At 36.2% G+C, this 16,217-nt stretch overlaps 1 protein-coding gene across 7 annotated transcripts in view; it reads right to left on the reverse strand.

The window, feature by feature from the left end:
- LOC138710190 (uncharacterized) overlaps positions 1 to 16,217 on the reverse strand; it is a 231,493-nt gene that overhangs the window by 104,817 nt on the left and 110,459 nt on the right. For 6 of the 7 annotated variants that reach the window (XM_069840837.1, XM_069840832.1, XM_069840834.1 and 3 more), the window contains one exon: positions 2,747 to 2,903. The exons of the other annotated variant lie outside the window; for it this stretch is intronic. In XM_069840837.1, the coding sequence (XP_069696938.1) occupies positions 2,747 to 2,903 (157 nt within the window). The remainder of the gene's footprint in view (positions 1 to 2,746; positions 2,904 to 16,217) is intronic. 7 annotated transcript variants of the gene reach the window in all.

Raw genomic sequence — 16,217 nt, forward strand, 5'->3', positions numbered from 1 at the left:
TCTTCTAACTTTCCTCAATTTTTAGTGAATCAAACATCTGTGTAAATGAAACAGTTTTGACTTGCAAACTTTAACAGTATAGATGATGCTCAGCAGCCCTTTTATTACACCTGCAAACCACTCATTTAATTAATTTTTCCCTTTCAGGCATGTTGATTTTGTGTTACTTAAAGCTACTACCACGACAATATGAAAGGGAGTAGGCCATCATCTAATAACGAACTGGCTGTAAAGTCCTTGACCACGCTTAAGATTTTTCGACACTGAGAAAGTCTATATTTAGCCTTTAGCCGGGTTTGACCCTGCAAAGTTCAGGTCCAGAGGAACACATGCTATCCTGTTTCACCATGTACAAGTTGTTATGTTGCATGCCGAAATGTAAAACAGGTACAGAAAGAAAGTGGAAAAAATATATACATGCAACAAAATGATCCTTACTTGTTTTTCACATACTTCACAGAATATAACTTCACCATCTGTAAAAAAATTATTGTCAGTTGCAATTCACTGTAGCAGTAGACCACTTCTTGAGGATTTATATTTAGACGTGATTTCTTTAATTAAGCACACTGAATTACATTGTACAAATTGATAAGGGATCAAACTTCTCACGTCTTAGGTGGAGAGAACACTAGCTATTTTTTGTCCATGTCATGATCACGTGATTGTGCCACGTCTGACAAAGTCTTTTCTTTTCAAATTTGTTCCATGTGTCTACAGACTGTCATCCTTATACATTGTCGCTGCATTGTAAAGTTTTTTTTTTCAGAGAAGACCACTTACAATAAGATATTTACGTTGTAACAAACAGCTATACTATTTCAGTGAGTTCCACAGTTACTGTAAAATCTATATATATAATTTTAACTGGTAATGGAAATTACAGGAAAACTGCTGAACGGATTTTAATAAATGACTCCTCATTTTGAAGCTTGGAACCCAAAGTTTTTCAGAAAAATAGTAGTTTTCAGTGAAATGTCAATTTTCCTACATCATTTTCCTATTTTCCAAAATCCATCTGTCGTCAGTTTTGAAAAATATGGCTTTTCAGAATAAAACAAAACACACACTACAATAAACAATATTACACGAAGGCCATGTTCTGCAGGATTGCTGACATATTTAGAGTTCAGATGGCGTATAAAAATAATTTACAGGTCTCATTTTCTGGTCTGTAGTTTTCCGAGTACAGCTGTGTCTTGGATATTAAGAACTACAAAACTTATGAATGTTTGATGAGATTATTACCATTAAAAATGAAATGTTATTATAGTTAATGCAATATTATGTGAGTAGACCTATTTGCCACTAATTACACACATTAATGCTATATTGATGATATGAAAGTGAAACCTTTTGAGGTTTTATATAAGTAGACACAAAGAAAGAATATTTTAAATTAGATCTTTATTTCTATAATTTACTGAGTAACAACTATATATATTGTTACTAAAAATTATAAAACTTACATAAGGTAACAATATTGTTATTAAAAATGAAATACTTTTATAGTTATTGGTCAAGTAATGTGGGTTCTTTCATATATTTAATGGCAGTGTGATGTAGATATTTATATGTGTGATTCTCTAATTTTCCTAGGTAGTAATGAGTCATGCTTCCTATTTTAGCTGAGTCTTAAAACTAAATCAAAATTAATTTCATATTTCTTTCGTTCAATCGAACCTGAAATTTTCTTAACTCTCACCTAAAATCCGCAATGACCTGAAATAGCTACTGCATTACTCCCACATGAAAAATTCCCTGATCGTCCTAACATTGTTACTTGCGTTTTTGCATTGAAACTCAAGAACTGAAGATGGAGAGGTTCAAGAAAATGTATTTTGCATAAAAAGCATTCAGAGGGAGTATGTTTCACTATTATGGAAGCAAATAACTTTCAAAATGTCTGCTATTCTTCATTGGAAATAAATTTGAAAAATTTTAATTTGAACTTCTAATGAACTTAGTTTGCAGCATTTGCTGCACAAGCCACTAGTAAATATAGATTTATATGTCAAATATAACGAATTAGATTTTTTAGTTTCTGACAGAAAAAATGATAATTTTAGGTCCTACCTCGAATTAGGCCTTTTAGATCCTATAAAATTTAAGTATGTTATTCGTTGGTACACAAAATAAAAAAGAAAAGTAACATTTCGAGAGTAATGAGATAGTAACAGAACAGGTTCGAACCTAAAAATCCAGGGCTTACTGATGAATCACGCACAAACTTCGTAGTTAGAGACAGATAATCGGAAATTTGCTGTAACTTATTCAATTCTATATGTATATATATCAGACTGCAGGAAAAATAGTTTATTCTATCAGATAAAAAGTTCTTCATCCTCTTCACAAAATATCTTTTTCACAGTAATTTAGTAATTACATTTTTTTTATCTTTTAACAGGTCTAACAATATTTTTTTATATTCTTTTACCGTTGACTGACCTACACTAGTTTCTTCTGCAGTCATCAAATTGATTTTTCAATGAGAAAATGGGAACTGACCTATGTAAAGAGTTACTAACATCTCCACAATTTTCACTTTCTGTTTCGTCATATTCTATCTCTATTTTCACACCATATATGACATTATATATAAGACTGAGAGGTCTCGTTCAGTGTTTCTTAGGGAAGATGTGATGAAGATGTAATGTCTATTCTGACACACACAGCTATCACGAATCAATGGAAAGTAGATATGTAAAGACTTGTCATGGACTCTATTAACGTCGTCACATCTTACCTCACAATTATTGTAGGTCCGAAGTGTTCCTTAATAACAATAGGAAATCCATGTGTGTCTTCTTCAAATGTGAGTGGATTAATCTGGACTGTGTGGTCTAATGATGTAGATATAACCAAATCGTGATGCAGCTGTTCAGAATCATTCTTACTCAACCCTGTCAACAGACATATAACACAATATTTCTCAAACTGTAAGTTGCATGAAGGAAATATTTTTTATTCCAAATATTATTTAAATTTTTGTTTATTAAACTACAAAATCTATAATTTAAAAAAATGGATTGATGTGTGAGTTTGAAGACATCTAGCATTTAAAAACTTCAGCAAGAATACAAAAATGTTATAATTCATTGTTTCCTTATCATTTTTATTCTTCATTTTGATCTTACACTTTAAATGTAATTTTTTTTGGTCTAGTTCTAGGGTCTCTACCGAAAATGTGAAACAAAAATCAGTTACTTTTTAGTTATCACAACTTCAATAAATCATCATAAGCATGATAAAAAAACTTTAATCACATTTCAGTCATCTGTCACTAGACTTGTTTCTTAAGTTCTCTAATCTTTAGTTCAATAGAAGTGGAACCAATTTCTCTTCCAGCCTGCTCTGACTACCAGCCACCACAGCTCAGGCAGTGGCACCAAGATTAAATAAGTAAACAGAAAAATACGCGTAATTTCTTTACTCACAACCATTCGAGTCTTTTAAATTCGTTATTTTCATTACCAATAAAATTGCTTAAATTTGTTACTTTCGTTACTGGTAAACACCCTGACCTGTCTCTCTGCGTCTAATAGGTTTGTATTATAGACCTTGTTTTGGAATATAACTGGATGACATTGTGTTAAAAAGTTGTATTTATTCTGTTAATTTTTTTAATTACACTGTTAATATAATTCTGTTGTGACTATGTTCTTTATTTGATATTGATTTAACCATTTATTTGGAGTAAAATCTGCATTTGAACTTCAAGTCTCTCTAAATTTATCCTCCTCTGGGCCACTTTAAAACCTCTGTGTACAATATACAGAGTGAATCAACTAATCCTGCAGGTTGTGAAGTTATGAAATGCAGCCATTTTACACGAAAATCCATCAAAACAAAAAAAACTGTGCCACTGCATTGTACTAGTATGACTGATCATATCACTTTTTTCTCCTCTACCAGCATATTCTCCTGGTCATCACACTGGACCTTTAAACTGGAGATCATGGGTCCAAATAACCTCATAGGAAGAAGGTATTAGTTTTTGTTCATGCCTACATACTTTTAAGAACTTCCTAAGTTGAGCAGATTCAAGAATTGCGTTTTTCTCTACATCAGAATTCTACAGTGATATTATCTGTTTGTAAACCAGTTTTCACATTAGTTTCTGATCACAATGTTGTTAGGCTAGGCCAATTATAAAAGCGACTTATCAAAGGTCTTATTTAAGAAATCTTATTTACAGCAGATGTTGAAAATGATCTCCTTCGGCATGCATACACTCATTGTATCAATTAGTCGCAAAATTCAGTGATAAAAATTGTATTTACTGGATTTATTTCTAGAAATAAGGTGGTGTACTGAGATTGTTTTATATGATTTTAATTTAAGCAATTCCGTGGCATTTCATGCTGACGATTTAGACCAGGCCTGGGCATTATTAACTCGACTGAGTCATTGCAGACTACCCCTTAACTCCCCATTCTACCTTCTCCAGTAGAGACAGTTATGTTTCGGAACAATACGAGCACACAGTTAGGCAAGCATTGCTGAGTGAGGGATTGTAAAAGGCAGGCATCATAGCTTTCGGCTCTCACTAATCGCCTAAAATCCATCACTGATACACAGTACCTGTATGTGTGTTTGTTTCTAAAGTAGAGTAAGTAAAAAGGACATGGGTGGGGATATCTCCTTTCCTTTTCCCTTTCTCTTTATGCTCAGAGCTGATTTAGACACTTACAGTCTCTTGGCCAAGTCTTTTAAGTGATTTTGTAGGTGTATATTCTAATTGTTCACCTATTACATTTAGTTTCAGGTTAAAATCCGGCATTTAATGTTTGCTTCTTTTCAAGTAATGTTCCTAACTCAAATTTTTCACAAGCCTTTGGACAGTTTCTTTACTCAGAATATTCGCATCAGAAAATTCACTTCAAAGCAGTCTTATTGTCCTACAAACTCAGTTTTAATAAATGTATTGTAAAGAAACACCCATCATTTTAAAGAACACTTTCTACGTGGCATTTCGATGTCCATCACAAAAACTCCAGACCTATACACTACTGAATTCTTCACAGTGTAAAGACTTATTACCTCATAAAGACCAGAATCACGAAATCATGCAACTATAAGCTTATTCACTCTGTAGAACTGATTGAATACTGCTGGACAGGCAAAATACCTGAATGACTATAGCTTGACCTTGCAGCGTGGTGGAATGTCACATCTGATAACACAGTAGGGAAAGCTGACTTATGAATGAATAATCTCACTGTAGTAAATAAAACATTCTTGAAGCCCACTTTTGCTCTTAAATAGGTGAGCCTCACTTGCTCCTCATAACTACACAATACTGGGTGTTCATTTCAAAGTGTGTCATGATGTCACTGTTGATGAGTCAGCGATTTGAAGCGAGTTTCAGCTTTTATATCATATAAGTTGCCTATTAATCAAGGTATTCAATTTGAACTTGAGAATGTGTATGGTATAACTTGAACGTTGTAGCACAGATGGTGGTCTGTACGGTCTGTGTGCTGCCATAACCTCTTTCGAACCGTGTTTTGCGAGGCCAAGTCATACGCAGGGTATTTGTTATCATCGTTTGCGTACGGCAACATTCCACAACTCAAATCAAATGCTCCGTGTCCATGTTGACTGTCGAAATTAATGTCAACAAATACGTAAGTAATCATCTCAACCCTCTCCACATATCTCGACAATAAGAAAAAAACTCACCTCAGTACAAGTTTCGAAACAGTTCACATTCCTGCCACTACTGGCGTCACCGTATGTATTGGTAAGTGCTCTTCAGAATGAACGCCGTACTTTCTAGGGAACTTCTCTGGCACATAGGTAATACACCTCTGCAGAAGTGTAGGAAGATAGAATTCTCTAGGCTGATCGACTAGCCACATGATGGCATACAGCGAACCATGACACACTTTGAACTGAACACTCGGTATATATATATATATATATATATATGTTGTTGTTTTCTAATGCCAGGCGTTTGACAATAAAGTCATTTGACCTCTTGCACTCCAATATTTTTCAAAGATATTATCATGACCAGCCACTGAAGCACAGATTTTGAGGTGTTCCGAATCCATTTCTTGGTTTAAGTTGCACAATGAACAGTTAGGGGACTAATATATTCCAATTCTATGCAGGTGTTTGGCCAAACAATCATGGCCTGATGCCAATCTAAATGCAGCTACAGACGATTTTCGTAGTAAATCGGGAATTAACTGTGGATTTTGATGCAGAGAGTTCCATTTTTTCCCTTGGGATTGTGTTATCAAATTTTGTTTGTTGAAGTCTAAGTATGTAGATTTAATAAATCGTTTCACAGAGTAATACGTAGACTTAGTAACAGGTCTGTAAGTAGCAGTGCTGCCCTTCTTTGCTAAAGCATCCGCATTCTCGTTTCCCAGGATTCCACAAATGGGATGGTATCCATTGGAACACAATTCTTTTATTTAGTGATATTAATTGAGAGAGCATTTGAGTTATTTCTGCTGTTTGAGATGAAGGTGTGTGTTTAGAGACTATTGATAGAATAGCTGCTTTGGAGTCTGACAATATAACTGCATTCTTAAATTTATTGATGTGAAATAGAAGATTCCTGAGACTTTCACTTATTGCAACGATTTCTCCATTAAAACTTGTTGTTCCATATCCAAGAGATCTATAAAGTGAGAAGAGACAGCATGTAACACCTGCACCGGCACCTTGTTCTCTGGAGATCAAGGATCCGACAGTGTATAAATTAAGCCAGTTTTGTGGAGGGTACCTAATATTAATTGTCTCTAAAGACAATTGTTTCAGTATTTCAGTGTTTACTTCTGATTTCAGTATTTCTTCTGTTAAATTTAGATTATATTCTATATTTAATAGAGTTATAGGGTTTGGTTTAATTTGTAAGTTTTCTTTCAAATTCGGGATATTGATTTTCTGCTTTAATTCTTGAACCATGGATATGAAACTTTTTTGAGTTTTCAATCTACAGAGAGGACTGTATGAATGCCAATTGTTTCCTGGTAATCTGATAAGTTTTTCATATTGAATCAGTGCTTTCTCTTCTATTGTCATTTTGATGCTGTTAATATTAGTGAGGAATCTCATAGAATCTATTGGAGTTGTTTTGATTCCACCAGTAATGAGTCTGAGAGCTTGGTTTTGAACATATTCTATGTCATTTATGAAAGGTGAAGTAATTAAAATTTTTCCGCAGTATGTCAGCACTGGCTGTATAAACATTTTGTATGTAGTATTCAAAGTATTCCTAGAGCATCCCCATTTCTTTCCTGCTAGTCTTTTTAGAAGGGAGAATCTTTTACGAGCTTTTTCAGAAATGTATTTCAAATGGTTGCTCCATGTTAACTTACTATCGAAAATAACTCCAAGATATTTGGATTCATAAGTCCTAGGAAGGTGTTGGCCATTGTATTGGATATTGAATTCTCTTTCTTTTTTACCAAGTGAAAATATATGGTAGTTACTTTTGCTTAAATTGAGTGTCATCAAATTTGATGTATTCCATTCATGTAGTTGATTTAGAGCTTTAAGAGCAGAATTTTGAATTTTGTCTCTATGTCTGTAAGATCCGGAAGTCCACAAAACTATATCATCTGCAAATAGTGCTGTTTTCATGTTTGATTCCTCTAATAGGGAGGGTAAGTCATTTATATAAATATTGAATAAAGTTGTGCTGAGCACAGCACCCTGAAGTAGACCTCGATATGTTTGTCTGTAACTAGAAAGTGAGTTATTGAATTTAGTGGCAATGAATTGTTGACTAAGGAATTCTGATATCCATCCGAACATATTGCTGGAGAGACCTAATTTCTGGAGTTTCAGTAATAATTTATTTCTCCGAACAGAGTCATATGCTAACTGAAAGTCAATAAATTTTGCCAAGGTATCTTCTTTCTTGTTAAAACTGTCTTTTATTTCTTGGCCGAGGCGTATGACTTGTTCATTGGTAGAGAGTAGTTGTCGAAAGCTGGCTTGTCTTGGTGATAAAAGATTTTGGGATTCTACATACCAAGTTAATCTGTTGGAGATAATGGACTCCATGGTTTTGCTATCATGCTTAATAGTGCTATTGGTCGGTAACTATTAACATCATGAGGAGGTTTCCCTTTTTTGTGAATTGGTACAATGACTGCTTTTTTCCAAGCTGCAGGAATTGAGGTGTTCCATGATAAATTGAAAATGGATAAAAGTACAGACTTGGCTCTTTCCCCCCAGATGTTTAAAAAATTCGGAATGAATGTTGATGGGGCCAGGAGATTTCTTGGTTTTTAAATTTTGTAAAGCTACAGTTAATTCTTTGGAAGTAAAATTTTGATGAAATATTTCAGGTTTTGTACTAGTAATATTGTTTTTATTATTTTTATGTAATTCTCTTTTGATAAATTTGTTAGTTTTTTTGGTATTGGGATGTAATCTGTGAGAGTTTGAGCAGTGTTTATTAAATGCTTTTGCTATATCTCTACTATCTGTTAGTGTTTTGTTATTATGAATAATAGGTTGCTAGTCTCTCACTCTCACTCTCTCTCCCCCCCCCCCTCCCTCTCTGTGTGTGTGTGTGTGTGTGTGTTTTTTTTTTTTTTTTTTTTTTACTGCATGCCCCATTACATAGTAATACTACATGCTTTGTAATTTCAATTCATCAGTTTACAGTACCTAACGTATTATAATATACACGTGTTTAGCTATAATCTTCATACATACTATGATATCGTATAATATAATATTTTAATTGCAATCTGTCATGATTAATTGGCATATTATTGTAGATCATTGAAGTTTATCGAGCTGATAAAAAGGACGAATAATTGCAGATACTTGCTAACTAGTTTGTCATGGGTCGTATGCCAATCTCCGTCAATGTTTCTTATTCTTTTACTCATTTCCTTTCTTTCTTTATATAATTTTTTTGCATTGGAATACAACGTGATCTGCAGTTTCTTCTTCTTCTCCACATGGACATATCGGGTTGTTTGAAAGTCTAAATCTATGAAGGTATGCCCTCAGCTTTCCATGGCCAGTTACTATTGCTGTGAATTCTGGGAAGAAGGGAATTTTCTGTTGTAGTCTATTCTTCACTGATGGGAAGTAAGCCTTAATTATTGCTCCATTCCTTGAGTCTGTCCCTTGTTGCTGCCACATTTCGATTCCTGTCTCTTTTTCCTGTGTTATAATAACCTCTTTCGGTACTCTGTCGTAAACGATTTCCCGGTCTTCTGCTGCTGCTTGCTTTGCAAGTCTATCTGCTATTTCATTCCCCTCTATTCCTGAATGTCCTTTAATCCAGCCGAATTCGAACTTGCCAAATTAATTATTTTTGTTTTAATAAGTTCTATTAATCGATTTCTTTTGTAGTTGTTTTTCAATAAATCTAAAGTAATTTTACTATCTGTTGACAGCGAAATGAGTGTAATTTGGAAGGTACTTGTGAAGATATGAACATATCATACTCGTGGGTTTTAGTTCGATCTTAGGTTTAAGATACAAATTAGATTTATTTCAAATGTTATTTTAAGTAATCGTTTCATTTAATTTAGTATATTCCCTGTTGTTGTTGTTGTTGCTGTTGCTGCTGCTGTTGCTGTTGTTATTATTATTATTAATTATTGTTAGTATTAATTATTAGTATTATTATTAATAGTATTTTTAATTAATAAGTTTATTATTGTCATTATTGAGTGTAATTAGTTACCACTGCCACCAGGTATATACCCACTGCAGTGTGAATAAATACATAATGCAACAGATTTGTCGTCTTCGTTTTGAATTTCTTCTATTATTTCCAGTATTTTTAATATTGCGATTTGTTCCGCTTGATTGTTGGAACACTGGCTATGGATTTTGAATTTTAGTTCGCTTGTTACAGTGCCATTTTCGTATATAATTCCTGCTGCACCGACGTTGTCTCCGGATTTACTGCCGTCTATGTAAGCCTCAACTGCATACTTAATACCATTTTCCACTTCACGAATTTCAGGAATTTCTGAAGGATGTCGCCAAAATGTTAATTCTAGGGGTGCATCGCATTTTCCATTGTGAACTTTCGTTGCAATGTAGGTTTGTACTGTTTGTTCTATGAGTATATTGATTGGTAGTACTCCAGCTATGATACATGAGGCGTCATAAGAGATTGTCCGGTAAGCTTTGGCAATTTTTATATTAATGAATCTTTCTACTCGTGTGTGTGTGTGTATGTGCGTGCGTGTGTGTTTTTGTTTTATTAACGTCTTTACTGAACAACATGCTCCATTACATAAGTAACACTACATGTCTATTTGTGCTTAGAAGATTGCTATTTTCTTACAATCAGAGATGAGACAGAGTGTCATAATTCTATATGGTATTGATAATTTTATTTACTATTCTCCATATTTGTGTTTCCATATTGCTACACACTTTGCCTACTTTCTAACTCTACCTCTCGTATGAATTTACAATATTCCTTGAAGTATTTGGATATGAGATCAGGTCTGTTTGGTGGCCACCTTCCTCCTTTGGAATTTATGATCCTTTCCAATTTGTTTTGGGCAGTGCTGTACTTCGTGCACCCGAGTAAAATATGGTCTACCGTTTCGTCACCGTTATTACAGCTGCATGTTGAGTCTTGTAGAATGTGAAATCTATAATAATATGCATTGATTCTTCCATGACCAGTTAGCATGGTTGTAAGTCCAGCTGAAAGAGGTATGTTCAGTGCTAGTCTCTGTGAAACGTGTGGAAAATATCTTCTTGTTTCTGCTCCATTTCTTGCTAGCTCCCATTGATATTCCCACTTCGCAAGGCTTTCTTCTCTCAGAGTCTTTGTTACAGCACTCATGGGGATCTTGCTGTAATGTATTGTGTCTTCCCTTATAGCTTTCTTGGCAAGGCAGTCGGCAAGCTCGTTCCCGAATATCCCTATATGAGCTTAACCCAGCTGAAGGTTATGTTCCAGCCTGTTTCTCTTAAGGAAGTCAGTTTTTTTCTGATGTCTTCTATTGATGGATTGTGGTTCCTGCTGTTTTCGAGGGAATATAGGGTGATCTTACTGTCTGAATACAATGATGCAGTCTTAGGAGTGTTGTGCTGTAGTTGTAGATCATTAACTATATGAAGTGCTTTTAGGATTGCGAACTGTTCAGCCTGGTTATTTGAGCATTCAACATGAAGTCTGAAGTTAGATTGTTGTACGAGATCGCCGTCGAAAAATACTGCTACTCCTGATCCTACTCCTTCAGTGGATTTACTTCTGTCAGTGTAGATTTCATAAGCGTAATCTTCATTTAGCTTTGTGTCAGTAACAGCAGGAAAATCTGCTGGATGGGGCCATTCCCTGAGTTCCAAAGGTCTTTCAATGTTAGTGTCTAGTATTCCTTTTTTTGTCATATAGCTTTTAGCTATCTCTTCTAACTTAATGGTTATAGGAGTCAAACCAGTAAGGATGCAAAGGACCTCAGTTGATGTTGTCTGGAATGCTTTTGCAGTCTTTATGTTCATCAGTCTTTGTACTCTTTCGAGTTTCTTCCTGTTTGATATGGTGTTGAGTGCCTCAATCCATACAGGTGCTCCATAAGACAATAGGGGCAAAATTGCTCCTTTATATATTATTCTTAGAGCTCCGTGGGTTAATCCCCAGCCTAGTTTTGCAGATTTGGATAGGGCATTAATCAAAGTCATGGATCTGTCTGTTATATTCTGAATGTGTGCAGTGAAATTGAATTTTTCATCCATAGTGATTCCGAGGTACTTAATTGTCTGTACTTGTTCCAATTCTTTGTTATTGAGGAATATATTGATAGCTGCTTTGTCTCTGCGCCTTCGCCGTGTCACCAGCATGACTTTGGACTTTTCCTCATTAAATCTTATTTTGTTGTTGTTAGCCCAGTTTGTGATCTTTTGTAGCTCTGAATTGGCAAAGAGAGAGTGTGTGTGTGTGTGTGTGTGTGTGTGTGTGTGTGTGTGTGTGTGTGTGTGTGTGTGTGTGTGTGTGTGTGTGTGTGTGTGTGTGTGTGTGTGTGTGTGTGTGTGTGTGTGTGTGTGTGTGTGTGTGTGTGTGTGTGTGTGTGTGTGTGTGTGTGTGTGTGTGTGTGTGTGTGTGTGTGTGTGTGTGTGTGTGTGTGTGTGTGTGTGTGTGTGTGTGTGTGTGTGTGTGTGTGTGTGTGTGTGTGTGTGTGTGTGTGTGTGTGTGTGTGTGTGTGTGTGTGTGTGTGTGTGTGTGTGTGTGTGTGTGTGTGTGTGTGTGTGTGTGTGTGTGTGTGTGTGTGTGTGTGTGTGTGTGTGTGTGTGTGTGTGTGTGTGTGTGTGTGTGTGTGTGTGTGTGTGTGTGTGTGTGTGTGTGTGTGTGTGTGTGTGTGTGTGTGTGTGTGTGTGTGTGTGTGTGTGTGTGTGTGTGTGTGTGTGTGTGTGTGTGTGTGTGTGTGTGTGTGTGTGTGTGTGTGTGTGTGTGTGTGTGTGTGTGTGTGTGTGTGTGTGTGTGTGTGTGTGTGTGTGTGTGTGTGTGTGTGTGTGTGTGTGTGTGTGTGTGTGTGTGTGTGTGTGTGTGTGTGTGTGTGTGTGTGTGTGTGTGTGTGTGTGTGTGTGTGTGTGTGTGTGTGTGTGTGTGTGTGTGTGTGTGTGTGTGTGTGTGTGTGTGTGTGTGTGTGTGTGTGTGTGTGTGTGTGTGTGTGTGTGTGTGTGTGTGTGTGTGTGTGTGTGTGTGTGTGTGTGTGTGTGTGTGTGTGTGTGTGTGTGTGTGTGTGTGTGTGTGTGTGTGTGTGTGTGTGTGTGTGTGTGTGTGTGTGTGTGTGTGTGTGTGTGTGTGTGTGTGTGTGTGTGTGTGTGTGTGTGTGTGTGTGTGTGTGTGTGTGTGTGTGTGTGTGTGTGTGTGTGTGTGTGTGTGTGTGTGTGTGTGTGTGTGTGTGTGTGTGTGTGTGTGTGTGTGTGTGTGTGTGTGTGTGTGTGTGTGTGTGTGTGTGTGTGTGTGTGTGTGTGTGTGTGTGTGTGTGTGTGTGTGTGTGTGTGTGTGTGTGTGTGTGTGTGTGTGTGTGTGTGTGTGTGTGTGTGTGTGTGTGTGTGTGTGTGTGTGTGTGTGTGTGTGTGTGTGTGTGTGTGTGTGTGTGTGTGTGTGTGTGTGTGTGTGTGTGTGTGTGTGTGTGTGTGTGTGTGTGTGTGTGTGTGTGTGTGTGTGTGTGTGTGTGTGTGTGTGTGTGTGTGTGTGTGTGTGTGTGTGTGTGTGTGTGTGTGTGTGTGTGTGTGTGTGTGTGTGTGTGTGTGTGTGTGTGTGTGTGTGTGTGTGTGTGTGTGTGTGTGTGTGTGTGTGTGTGTGTGTGTGTGTGTGTGTGTGTGTGTGTGTGTGTGTGTGTGTGTGTGTGTGTGTGTGTGTGTGTGTGTGTGTGTGTGTGTGTGTGTGTGTGTGTGTGTGTGTGTGTGTGTGTGTGTGTGTGTGTGTGTGTGTGTGTGTGTGTGTGTGTGTGTGTGTGTGTGTGTGTGTGTGTGTGTGTGTGTGTGTGTGTGTGTGTGTGTGTGTGTGTGTGTGTGTGTGTGTGTGTGTGTGTGTGTGTGTGTGTGTGTGTGTGTGTGTGTGTGTGTGTGTGTGTGTGTGTGTGTGTGTGTGTGTGTGTGTGTGTGTGTGTGTGTGTGTGTGTGTGTGTGTGTGTGTGTGTGTGTGTGTGTGTGTGTGTGTGTGTGTGTGTGTGTGTGTGTGTGTGTGTGTGTGTGTGTGTGTGTGTGTGTGTGTGTGTGTGTGTGTGTGTGTGTGTGTGTGTGTGTGTGTGTGTGTGTGTGTGTGTGTGTGTGTGTGTGTGTGTGTGTGTGTGTGTGTGTGTGTGTGTGTGTGTGTGTGTGTGTGTGTGTGTGTGTGTGTGTGTGCGTGCGCGCATGTCTATATTATATACTAGTGGCTTGTGCAGCAAATGCTGCAAACTAAGTTCATTAGAAGTTCAAATTTATTTCCAATGAAGAATACCAGACAGTTTGGAAGTTATTTGCTTCCTTAATAATGAAACATACCTCTCTCAATGTTTTTCTTTATGCTAAATACCTTTTATTGAACCTATACATCTTCAGTAGTTCTTGAGTTTCAATTAGGAAAACGCAAGTAACAATGTCAGGACGATCAGTCGATTTTTCATGTGGGAGTGACCCAGTAGCTATTTCAGGTTTTGGCGAATTGTAGGTGAGAGTTAAGAAAATATCAGGTTTGCAATGCTTTCCAACAACAGAGATAGCATCTTGGTATAGCTGCTGCCTTTTTCGTGAACTACCTTGAAATGTAGAGGGTAGTATCATTTTATCCTGCTTAGAGATCTTGCTAAAGTTATTGGGACACTACAACATTTTGTAGGCCTCTTATTTTATCAGTAAGTAATACCTTTTGGTCTTTCCTTAGGAATTATAATTTTTGCGTTTCCTCCAGACAATACTGAAGAGAATCACACATGTAAATATCTATATCACTTACTTAAAAAATGGCTTTTAAGGAACCCGGTGGTTCATTGCCGTCCTCACATAAGCCCACTATCAGTCCCTATCCTAAGCAAGATTAATCCAGTCTCTACCATATATCCCACCTCTCTCAAATCCATTTTAATATTATCCTCCCATATATGTCTGCCTCCCTCACGGTTTTTTCCCTTCAGGTCTTCCAACTAACACTCTATATCCATTTCTAGATTAACCCATATGTGCTACATGCGCTGCCATCTCAAACATCTGGATTTAATGTTCCTAATTATGCTAGGTGAAGAATACAATGTGTGTAGTTCTGCGTTGTGTAACTTCTCCATTCTCCTATAACTTCATTCCTCTTAGCCCCATATATTTTCCTAAGCATCTTATTTTCGAACACCCTTAATCTCTCTTCCTCTCTCAAAGTGAGAGTCCAAGTTTCACAAACATAAAAGAACAACCGGTAGCATAATTGTTTTATAAATTCTAACTTTCAGCTTTAAATATCTACACAACACTGCCATTAAATATATGAAAAAGACCTATACCACTTGATTAATAAGTATAAAAATATTTCATTTTAATAACAATATAGTTATCTTATTTAAGTTTTGTATAGACTACTATTATAGAAATGAAGATATAACTTCAGATATTCTCTACGCCTTCTTACATAATCCCAAAAGCTTTCACTTTCATACATCAATAAAGCATTATTCTGTATAATTAGTGACAAATTCATCATTTTATATTATATTTCATTTTTAAGGGTAATAATGTCATCAAACGTTCTTAAGTTGTGTAGTTTTTAATATCCAATACACAGAGAGCTGTACTCAGAAAATTACACACCAGAGAATCTGACCTGTAAATTCTTTTTAGTAAGTCTTGAAGTTTTTAATAACCAATATTACAGAAACGTTCTGAAAAAGTTACACAAATGAAGTTCGACATATAGGTATTGTGATGTCAGAGAATCTGAGCCATCTGAACTCTAAATATGTCAGCAATCCTGCAGATGTAGCCTTCGTGTAATATTATTTATTTTGTAATGTGTTTGTGCTTCGTTTTATTCTCTAAAAGCCATTATTTCTTAAAACTGACGACAGATGGATTTTGGAAAATAGGAAAATAATGTAGGAAACCTGATATTTCACTGAAAACTACTATTTTTCTGAAAAACTTTGGGTTCCAAGCTTCAAAATGAGGGGTCATTTATTAAAATCCGTTCAGCCGTTTTCCCGTAATTTCCATTACAAGTTCAAATTATATATATTATATATTTCTGACAGAGAATACTGAACATACTCTATGTATAAAGGAACTTTCGACAGAATGCAAAGGAGCTTGGTTTTCGAGGACTAAGCCATGATGGATCCTAGGTTTACATTGAAATTCAATCAACTGACCATTTTGTCTCTGCTTCCTGCTTATGACAATTCCAATAGCAAATTTTTTTCTCCATACCTAGTCGAATCATAATATGTTGATTTAAAAATCCAAGCTGATGGCTCCGAAAACATTTCTGTAACCCAAGAGAATTTTGCTACTTCTGTATTAGTATGTGTGTGTCCAATGCTCAGGATTTAACAATGAAGTCATCTTTCTTCTTGCTTCCTAATATTTGGACGTAAGATTCGGAAAAGTCAGTGGAAGTAATGGAGTTCCATACAACAGATGCATATTCAAGCTTGGATCTAACCAATGCATAGTATAAAATTAATAGACACATCGGAGTATAAAAAGAATAAGTTATAGATCTAATTAGACCAAGCATTCTTAATGAATGGGTATAAATATATTAAACATGATCACGGAAATATAATTTT

Source organism: Periplaneta americana, chromosome 12 (assembly GCF_040183065.1).
Source record: "Periplaneta americana isolate PAMFEO1 chromosome 12, P.americana_PAMFEO1_priV1, whole genome shotgun sequence".
Taxonomy (NCBI): Eukaryota; Metazoa; Arthropoda; class Insecta; order Blattodea; family Blattidae; genus Periplaneta; species Periplaneta americana.